Raw genomic sequence first — 10,889 nt, 5'->3', positions numbered from 1 at the left:
CACACACACACACACACACACACACACACACACACACACACTAGCCTCACCACTACTCCCCATTCTTCAAGGTCTATCTTGCAGCACTGCATGATCATTCTAAACCTAATTACTTCAGGGCTGTCTGATGGAGGTCTAGCGCTGCCCAATCACATTTGCATCGAGTGGCCAATAGCAGAGGAAGTGCAACCGGACAACCGCTGCCCCCCCCACCACCCCCACCCCCGCTGGTTATTAAAGTTCACCACTCCTCCCTCCATCCTTATTCCCATCCTCCACATTTCTAAATGTTTCAACCCTCCAGAAAAAAACAGAGGCATTCAGGGTTTGATACAAGATGCAAAGTAACGTTCACCCGTAACCCTTGTGTTGTCCTCGGGTCACAAATGACCCCTGGGTGTATGGGAAACAAGTGTATGGGAATCTCGAGGACAACACAAGGGTTTTGAACTGTCAGGCACAAGAGTTTTGTTTTTTCACCCTTTCCTTCTCGTGTCAGTGCATTGTGTGACAGTGGTGCTAATGTTCAGTGGGAGACTGTTGGTAGCTGTTTGGTCTCCTGCTGGGCCTCTTTGGTAACATGACTGGCAGGAGAGTAATGGGATGTCACACTCAGAGTGCATATTATATCAATCTATCTATCTATATATATATATATATAAATATACACACCTTTAAAGTTAGGGCATCACGTACTGACTTGTGAAGGGAGGGAGTTTTGTAAAAAGGTGTTCTCCCCCTGAGAAGTTGAAAAGGCCGACCTGCTCTCTCTGTAGCGCCCTCAGTGACATGATATTTCTTTTAGCCGAGCAACCATTTGAAGGTGATATTGAGGCATGACTTTGCACTTGGCAAAGCTGACAAGTTCAGCATTAAGTCCCCTCTGAAATATTTATCCATGACAGGAGAAATTTGTAGTTCCTTCCCTATCCTTCCCTTCCACTCCGAGGTAATATCCGGAAAGAAAAAAACCCCCAAAAAGACAAAACACTGGCCACTCATCACTATTCACAATCCAAGATAAGTTGCTTTTAACACAATTAGTTTTTCCCGCGTTAATATTTGTCACGTGGCTTCAGATGTCGCCGTTCTCGTGTTTAATGCTGCACCCCATCCTTCCCTTTAGCGGCTCAGCATCGACATTATGATGAGTTAGGCAGAGCAAAGGAAGAACAATTATCATTTTCTCTCAGATTACATTCAGCAGATGTCAAGGCCCACATGTGGAGGCGGCTAATTGCTGTCTCCAAATCAACTGTGGCATAATACTACAAGCATATGCGAGCATGTGTGTGTGTCTGTGTGGGGAAAATGAAGGTGCTGAGGGGTGTGTTAGCTTGAGAAAGTGTGTGTTCTTGTCTGTGTTGCTCCATTAGCTCTGTGTGTGCATGTGTGTGTGTGTGTGTGTGCGTAAAAAAAAAGAAAAAAGAAGAAAAAAAAAAGTTAATGTGTATATCATGTCAGCGTACTAATGATCAAACTGGCTCACCCGCCATCAGCCGTTCACACCCACATGAGCTGAAAGGATCACACGGCATAAAGACACAAAACTGCATGGCAACACAGACTACCCACTCTCATGCCTCACAGAAGGCAATCATGGTCATACAGCATGGCATCCATATTCTCAGCATATTCACAAATGCAAATACACGGGCACCGCCCCCACGTGCCGAGAGTGCGCTCCCGTGCTACCTAAGAATAATAAAGATTGAGGGATGGAAAGCAACCCTCCATTCCAGCTCCCGGTTCTCCCTCATCTCTGTCTGTGTAGCCTCGAGTGGGATTGCATTTATGGGGCGGAGCAGGCAGATGAGCTCCCTGGGGTGAGAATGGAAAGGGGTGGAGGGTGCATGGCTGTCATACTGAGCTCCAGTGTGGGATGGCTTAGCGAGACGCATGCCGCTGATCAGATTGGTGGATCGGTGGGGAGGATGGGTGGAGGGAAAAGAAAGAAAAAAAAAAAGGAGTAAGTGTGCATGGCTGAGGGAGCTCTGGGGAGGAAGGGTGCCACATCCCATTAACAGAGTCTTTTCATCTAACGTGCACAAGGCAAACGCACATTACACACATGCAAACGTGCAAATCTTACATGCACCTTGAAGAAGCTTGAGCATGCACGCGTGCGCACGTGCACGAGTGCAGGCACGCATCGCCAAAGATCCCCGGTCTCCCCCCCCCCCTAGGCGGACAGTAGCATGATGCCGTGACTGTCGCTCTGAAGTGCTCCCTTCTTCCCTCATTCTGCCTCTCCCGTTTCCTTTTCATCCGTCTTTCCTACTCTTCTTTGGTGCCCCAGTTCACTCCAGTGCACACGCTCCTTCTCTCGTTCCACCCCACCCCACCCCCACCTTTCTCTGCTCCCCATTTCCCATCCCAGCTTCTTTTTTTTTTTTTGCAACCCTCACCCCAGTGATAATGCTAGCCTACGTTTTTAAATAGTCTGTTGCATTTCAAAACAACAAAAAACTGTTAACTGAATTGCAATAAGAGAGGGTTGAATACACAGAAATACATTTTCACAGGCACACACACACTAATAATGCCTACTGTCTAAATTAATATATATACATATACAATGTAAAAAAAAATTTTTTTCCTCCTTTCCACCACAGTAATGGAGATGGGGCTTTGATGGAGGCGGTCAGTCAGTCACATGGCAGATAAACAGCACCTCATTAGGTACATCGAGGGGAATCTCCCAGGCTGGCCCAGACATCATTGTCTGCTAGCATGCTAACAGAGCCGTGGGCAACGCTTCCAACATCTAAACAAAACTGATAGGAGTGGAAAGTAATGATCACATGTTATCCACTAGAAAGGACATGAATAATCACATACAATGGTTTTGGGGGGTGGATGATGCGTTCCCCTGTGCTCTTCCCTATATGATGCATCAGTGGACAAGCTATGCATGCGTCCAGCAGACATTCAAGAAATAACAGCGATGTCAAACTGCCTGGGGCTTGTTTTTTGTTCTGTGGAAGCATGCATAGATGCGTACTGCTATCCATTCATGAGATTATGGGCTATCCATTACTGGATGTTACAGGACTGTATACCAGGAAGCCTCCCAGCCTACAGTCTGTACAGTATGAAGGGCTTGGAAGCCAAGGCTGTGCACTGCAGTGGGGTTTTTTTCCTGCTTTGAGCTTTAGGCAGTCAATTTTCTTTCCATCACCCTCTTGCACACGTTCAGCCGTTCTTGCACTCGCTGTATTTATCTCCCACTCTTCCCCCTCCTCTCCCACCCTATATTAGGCCATCTTCCTTCCCCCTGGCTCCAATGTTAATGCACTTCCAATCAGGCTGTCCATTAAGTGGACGTGCGCTACACGTTCATCAGGCCGTCCAAAGTCCTGCATGCAAATGAGCTCAAATTGCATCGCACTGCAAACTCCTTGAAATCTCCTTAGAGGGAGTGCTATAACATGCATCTGTGAGAAATGCAGGAAAAAGTGGCTGCCTGGCTATCCATTTTATGCAGATGAAAACCGCCGAGACAAGCAGCACAAAGGATTAACCCAACGAGGATGTCTCCAGGATGCAGCGATTTAATGGCGAGACACTCGCACGTGAAGCTCGCTAATATAAATTCTGTGGCACGCAAGCCCGGGTGTTCGAGTAACTGTCAGCCAAACCTTTTTGTCATGCAAAGTTAAACTTTTCACTCTGAAATCAGGGAAAACTTTTGGAACTGCTAAAAGTGAGACACACAATAGTTAGATCTGTTTCGCTTTCTTTCCCTCTCCTCCCTTTTGACTGCTAGGCATTTCACATCACTCCAGACTGTTCTTTATAGAAAGAGTTTGCTGTTGTATCCAGTGGGACTCGTTCATTCTCACCTCAACTCTTTGCCATTTCTAACTTTCTGAAACGATGATGTTTTCGAACGAGGAAGAACAGGGAGGGGATAGAAGAGGACATTGTTGATGTGCAGGTCTGAGAGCTTTAAATAGAAAATGCAGTTCGAGGTAGAGAAGTAGCAAATAGACGACGAGGTTTCGGAGTCATGGAGTCGCGGTTTTAATATTCAGGAGGCACGGGGCTGGGGTTAAATGCACAGAGCATGGGGGGAGTGTCAGCGAGGCCTGTCGCGTGCCAACTCTTAAGTGGCTGTGGCACTCAAAGATAATGAAGAACGATGATGAGGCCAAGGAGGGCATGCCAAGGGCCAACATGCACTTCAAAAAAAAATAAAAAAATCACCCAGAAGACACCTATCAAGCCAAGCACATAGCCACTCATAAAGGTTTCCCAACGGTGCTGATTGCATGTCATGGTGTCAAACCCGTGGCTCAAATTTCACCTGTCAATTTGGATTGCAGTTCGCTTTTTTCTCTGTCCTCCCACGAAGACTTACGCGTCCACGACACTGGGACGCACGAGCTTTTCACACTACATTACGCAATAAGAGGCGGGTAAGTAAATAAATCAGAAAAGTAAAAATAATGGGAGATAAGACAGCTTCCTACATTCCTCAATCATCACCTCAAAGCACACTTGTCATCTTTATTGTTCATTACTGAGGCGTGCGCCGTGATATGCTAACTAATCCCATTAAAGCAATCCACATGAAAACGACTCACGGCACGATAACGGCCCGCACCGCCTCCGCCGTTAATTTATGCCATATTTAAATGTGCGTGGAGTTGAAATAATTAACGTGACTCCTAATTTTGCTTGTGGCAGACAGACGTGCTCGGTAGAAACCACCACGGGATGTTTATTTTCCATCAACTTCCCTTTGCGTGTTTCTCCTCACACTGTCCAACTGCATTGTCCACAGTTCAAAGTGACTGTCTTCTCAGGATGAAGAACTCTGCCAGGGAAACTATTTCCCAGACTGGGAGAGGAACCTCACAGCCCACAACATCTCCCAGCCTCTAAGTTATTAGGCGGCATGATGTGGTAATGACAACACTGAAGGACCTACAGCAGTTGTGATGAGTGCTAATTAAATTACTTTTGCTTCAAATAGTTTTGGGTTTTTTTTATACCGATGAATATCTGTAGATGTTAAGAACAAAATCATACCACCCCAGACAGCCTGCTCCTGAAATCTCGCTACCGCATGATGAGGCGGCTGCTGAGAACACCAGCCACGGGCAACAACTAACTCCGACCTGCAGTCGATTTTATCGTCTTTTATTCTCAAAGCCAACCCCCCCCCGTTAGCTCCGGCATGAGCACAGAACATTTTCCTCTGGTTCACAAATGATGAGTGTGTTTGGATATGAGGCACACGTGCACGGGATTATGAATAAAACATGGCGCCCTTATTAAAAATAATCTGGCTCAAAAGTGCCAGAGGCCCTTGAGGTCGATAACTCTCCTCCCCTTGCAGGGTTCAAGGAGAGGGGTCCCTGATTAGCGCCGGCAACATCCACAGAATGCATTCAAATTCCGTATGATCCAGTGGCGGATGTGGTGAGTGGAATTAAATAAAGCAGATAGTGATTAATGCTCGTGGCAGTGGACGGTGGAGCTGTTTAGGGGTTTGAGCTGAGCTCCGTCTGGTTCCTACCTGAACAAGCCCTTCAGCACGCCTTTCTTGGATTTATTCTTGTCCTTGTCTTTTTCTTTCTCCCTTTCTGGCTTCTTCTTCTCCTTCACCCCAGACTTCTCCTGATCTTTCTGTCTGTCGTCTCTGCCATTCAGCCAGGGGCCCGAAGTCAGGTCACCGCTGGTGGACATGGACTCTTGACCCGATCGGGAGCTTGTGTCATCATCCACTGGAGTGAAAAGATAAAAGCAACAAGGAGTGGGAGTTAAATGCCGGAAACATTCATGCAAACACAGAAAGAGAAAGACAAAGAAAAAGTTATTAAACTTTGACTTGATTCCCCACAGATCACCGGTGTCATAATTGAAATAAGTACTCAACAACACTGCTTTTTCTTTTATTGTGAAAACCATCACTTTGGTTTTTTTTTCCTCTTAGTAACATCAGAGGAACTATAAAAAAACTAAAACTGTGTCCCACAAGGTATAACAGCTTTGAATAAAACACACTGAATACATTTGCCTCATTAGAGCAGAATATATTTACATTGTAGACTAGTTGGGACTAGTGTTGGGGCTGAACACATTTTTACTTTAGCTGAAAGCCTCAAGTTATTTCGTCTGTGTACATTTCTCAAAGATCACAAGAGAACTTCATTTTGCCAACCCCCACAAAAAAAAACCACTTGTGAAAACAGAGCGCGCTGCGATGTCTCATGAATCTGCTTCTTAATTACATTTGAACTCATTTCAGCACAGACATCAAACTGAAACCACACTCCTTAGGTGATGCAAGGTTGATTAAACTCAAAGTTTCCATCACACCTAATCAGAGCCGATGTGCAAAAATGTAATTAATCTGTCAGTAATTATACATTTAAATCATCTCGAAAAAGGCTCCCGGGGATCTTAATTGCAAATACGGTGTGCTCCGCGGTCGGCGTCGCTCCTGTCAGCGCTCCATCTCTGGCGCGGAGACATGAGGTAGATGTCCTTCAGATTACAACTTATTACAGTCTTGCGCGTCGTTGTCCAACTTCTTCCTTTGATGGAGGAGCGAAAAGCGCTTATCGCAGGGAGAGAAGGGGGTGGAGGGGGGGTGCGTGATGGATTTTTGGAATACGGGATGAGGCAGACTGAGGAGAAGGAGGAGCGGCTGGATTCACATTTCAAGGATGAACAGTGGGGTTTGTTTTCTCTTGTGATCTGAGGAGCTATCAGCTATTTCTTTCAGCTGTCATCTCGGAGGAAATTACTGAAATGGAATCTGAGCGCGAGCCACTGTGTATAGCCGAAACAAGAGAACGAAGCGGGGCAGATTAAACCTGCACACTCTTACAATTCATCTCTGCACGGAGCCCCTCCCTCCCCTCCCCACCTCCCCAAATTCGGTCGCGGGCTCTGGATGGGCGCCGATTCTATCGCTCAATCTGGTGGCCCGCTTATCATCCACTTAAGAGTGAATAGCAGCTGTGAGCTGTATCTGGCTATTTAAATGACAGAGATTAGCAGTGGTGCTAATGCTGCTACTGCTTAGTGATGCCAAGCTGCAGATAACACCCAAAACAATGTAATCCAGAGCCTCCCAGAGAGCAGTTACAGCCATGAGTGCTTACGCATGTGTGCAAATGCATCCATGTGTGAATGTAGATATATCTGCATGCTTTTGCACCAAGGTTAATTTGTCTTATTGACTTAGCAGAAAGACTCATTTAAGGGGAAAGTGAAGGCTGATTTAAAAAGAAGAAAAGGCAATCAATTTTAAATATTACAAAGTTGAGAGAAAGAAGCGAAAAATACACAAAAGCCTTTAATACCGGTTATCAAAAGGTGAGGCCGTCTGCAGCAATTTAATGGAGCTCAGAAGCAAAAGGCTGACGTCAGAGGTTCTGATGAAAGCGTCGGGACAGCGAAAGATCATTTCACAGAGACAGACGAGCAAGAAACATTTCGTCACCTTCATGAAAGTCTACAAGTGAACTTTCTTGCTTTAATAATCAAGGACGTCTAAGCCGGTCTGTCAGCAAAGGTTATGACAGACGTAAGTAAAATTGCCAGTCTTATTCTGGGAAAAAAAAAAATGAAAGAAGGGATTTTTGCACAGAACAGATGATTTTTTTTTCCGTTTTCTTTTTTTTTCTTTGCTCGAACCACGCAACACAAAGTAGCACAAGGGAAAGTGCATTTTTGCCCAGCGGGATATCTTGTGGGGACACATTTTCTTTAGGTGATGCCACATTCTTATTTTATGTAAATAAAAGTCTGGGAGCAGGGGAAGGCAGAGGCTTATCTGTCAACTTTGACTATTAACCTCGGTGACGAGCACAGACTGGCTGCTTTTATCTAAATTGAAAAACAGAGTTATTTGAATATCATGGGGAGAATGCAATATACAGCGGCAGGGGAAATCGGTTGCTTTCCCCATTTTTCTTTGCCGAGATAAGACTGTATTTAGTGGCTTGCCGACAGAGCTTATGAGAACAAAGCATTTCAGGCAAATAATTCCTTCTTTTTTCAAATGTCCCCCCAGCTCGTTTAATGGAATCCTTTAATGGTGAATGGAAATTTATATCGAGTGATTACTCTTGTGGTGTTGTGGTGTTATTACCTGTCGGAAAACGTAAGACGGCTGTCTCTCCGTATGCGCTGCATGTCTTTTTGTTATCAAACACTAAGTAGTGAAGGATACATGCCTTGAAAGAGAAGGTAGGGTGTCTTTCTAGTTCTTCTTTTTCTCTCTTCATATTTTAAATGAATTAAAGTAATTGTGGTTTTTAGGCCCTGTCAGGTACACAAGTAAACAAACAGATGGAAGAAATACCGGACAAAGTTCTGTCGTATATGTGCCAAAACCAAGAGGAGCAGACACATACATATAACCAGGGGTGAACATAAGTGGTCCACAGGTGCGCATTCGCTGTCAAAATAAAAGACGCGCACCAGATAAGAAGTTACAACGTTTGCGTGCATAAGATTTTCTGGAGGACGACAGACATTTGTTTAGAACTCTTGAAGATTTCGAAGAAGAAAGCTCCTTTAAGCAATGACTTTGGTGTTCCTCCACCTCCAGAGAAATGTCAGGCGTAGTCCGAACCGCAAAAGAAGCGCGTATTCTCAGAAAAGTGGTTGCAGGAGGTGAGCTGGCTTCAAACAAATGATGAACGCACAGAGATGTGGTGCGGAATATGCCGTGAAAATCCCACTCTAGAGGACAAAAACACTGCCTTTATATGTACACGAACGTGCGTTGCAACTTCTTATCTGGTGGGCGTCTTTAATTTTCACAGCGAATGCACACCTGCGGACCACTTATGTGCACCCCTGCATATAACATTATGACCACCTGCCTAATATTGTTGTTGGTCCCCCTTTTGCTGTTAATACAGCCATGACCCATCGAGGCATAGACTCCACTAGACCCCTAAAGGTGTGCTGTGGTATCTGCACCAAGATGTTAGCTGTGAGTTGTGAGGTGGGGCCTCCGTGGTTTGGACTTGTTTGTCCAGCACATCCCACAGATGCTTGATTGGATTGAGATCTGGAGAATTTGGAGGCCAAGTCAACACCTCAAACTCATTTTTGTGCTCCTCAAACCATTCCTGAATCTTTTATGCTTTGAGGCAGAGTGCATTATCCTGTATTTCCAAACTGTATTTCCATGAAAGGGTTACATGGCCTGCAACAATGTTTAGGTAGGTGCTACGTGTCAAAGTAACATCCACATAGATGGCAGGACCCAAGGTTTCCCAGCAGAACATTGCCCAAAGAATTATACTGTTTCTTCGCACAGTGCATGATAAGCGATGCACACACACACACACAGCTATCTGATGTAAAAGAAAATTTGACTCATCAGACCAGGGCACGCTCTTCTATTTCTACGTGGTCCAGATCTGATATAGTCTGATATGCATATGTCCCTGTTGTTGGCACTTTCGTTGGCAGACAGGTATCAGCATGGGCACCCTCACTGGTCTGCACCTATGCAGCCCCATACGCAATAAACTGTGATGCACTGTCTATCCTGACACCTTTCTATCAGAACCAACATTAACATGTTTGAACAGTCCAAAGCAATTCCACACTATGTGAATAATCATAAGTCCATAACCTAGACACCTATTGCTGATGTGCTTTGTGCAGTGGATCTGTGAAAGTATCACTAAACTGGCCTACATTTATGTGTGAATCTGAACTGCTTTGTAATAACCTACTGATATCTTATATTGTTCATTATTTTAGCACCACAAACTTGGGCACAGTATTCTGCATCAACACTGAAACTCTACCTAAACGGCGTTTCAAACACTCACATGTGTCCACGCTGTTCTCCTCTTCTGGCGCAGTAACAGCAGGCTTCTCGTACGATTTGTCAATCGCAGCGCGGAAACTCTCATTGCAGCCTCGGCTCCTGACGATCCTCGAGCGCGACCTGCGAACATTGATCTCGCCATTCTGCACTGTCCCAGCAACAGCCGTCTGGAGGCTTTCCAAGGAGCTGGATTTTTTCAGGCCCAGGGAAGGCCCGACCTGCTGTTCTGCAGAACCTATGGAAAGATTAAATAAAGTCACTTAGACCTGGCATATGATTAGAACTCCTCTGAAAAAGAAAAAAAAAGCTAAAAGCTGTCATTATGGTGAGTTACGAGAAGGTGCGAGTCTAGCAATTAACATGAAAAACAAATGATGCCATTGCCCGGCCAATGAAGTGTGTGAAATGAGAACAGAGTATTACATCTCCAGCGAGACATTTTCCTGTTGGGAATTATAATTCAACCTTTGTCTTTGTGTCTGCACAGTTAAATTAAGAGGCTGAAACATAATGCATATAAATGGGCCCGCTATCAAAGACACAAATGTAGCACAGCAGCGGAGTGATTATAGAGTAATGTTAAAATATAAGAAATTTCTAATACAGCATATTCACAAATTGCTGAGATGAACTGTATCTCTGAAAAAAAAGAAAAAAATTTCCATCAGCGGTTCTCACTTAATTTTCTTTTTAAACTCAATTTCTCCAAGAGAGATTAGATAAAACAAGGTGAGGGGAAAAAGACGAGGACATGTAGGCTGAACAGATTTTACATCCATTAATCTTCAGTGCAGGTCGTATTGCAGTGTTCAGAAGCCCAAACAACATCGCACAACTGTAGTACTTGGCTTCATTTCTAAGGCTTTCTGTGCAGTGACGGAGAGTAATATCATAAAGGGTACATACGTTTAACAAGAGACACTCAGAGAGCGCAGACCTCCGCCAAGGGAGCTCACTCTCTTGGCGGTTATTTACTTTTAAAAGGATAGTACTGGATTTTCTATACATTCATTTACTCTTCTTCTATTGAAATTTTATTTTAAGAAGTTTATAGCGCAGTTCACAAAAGCCC

At 44.7% G+C, this 10,889-nt stretch overlaps 1 protein-coding gene across 1 annotated transcript in view; it reads right to left on the bottom strand.

Moving 5' to 3' along the window:
- The window catches only part of LOC102205917 (partitioning defective 3 homolog), a 346,721-nt gene that overhangs the window by 95,085 nt on the left and 240,747 nt on the right, over positions 1–10,889 (bottom strand). Inside the window, exons 18-19 of the mRNA XM_005740561.1 lie at positions 9,819–10,052; positions 5,528–5,735 (exon numbers count right to left, since the gene is read on the bottom strand). Of these exons, the coding sequence (XP_005740618.1) occupies positions 5,528–5,735; positions 9,819–10,052 (442 nt within the window). The remainder of the gene's footprint in view (positions 1–5,527; positions 5,736–9,818; positions 10,053–10,889) is intronic.

This window comes from Pundamilia nyererei, unplaced genomic scaffold, assembly GCF_000239375.1.
Source record: "Pundamilia nyererei isolate P.nyererei 1_Seehausen unplaced genomic scaffold, PunNye1.0 scaffold00101, whole genome shotgun sequence".
NCBI classification, from domain to species: Eukaryota; Metazoa; Chordata; class Actinopteri; order Cichliformes; family Cichlidae; genus Pundamilia; species Pundamilia nyererei.
Note: the sequence above shows the minus strand (reverse complement) of the source record. Positions and strands in the feature narration are given on the sequence as shown.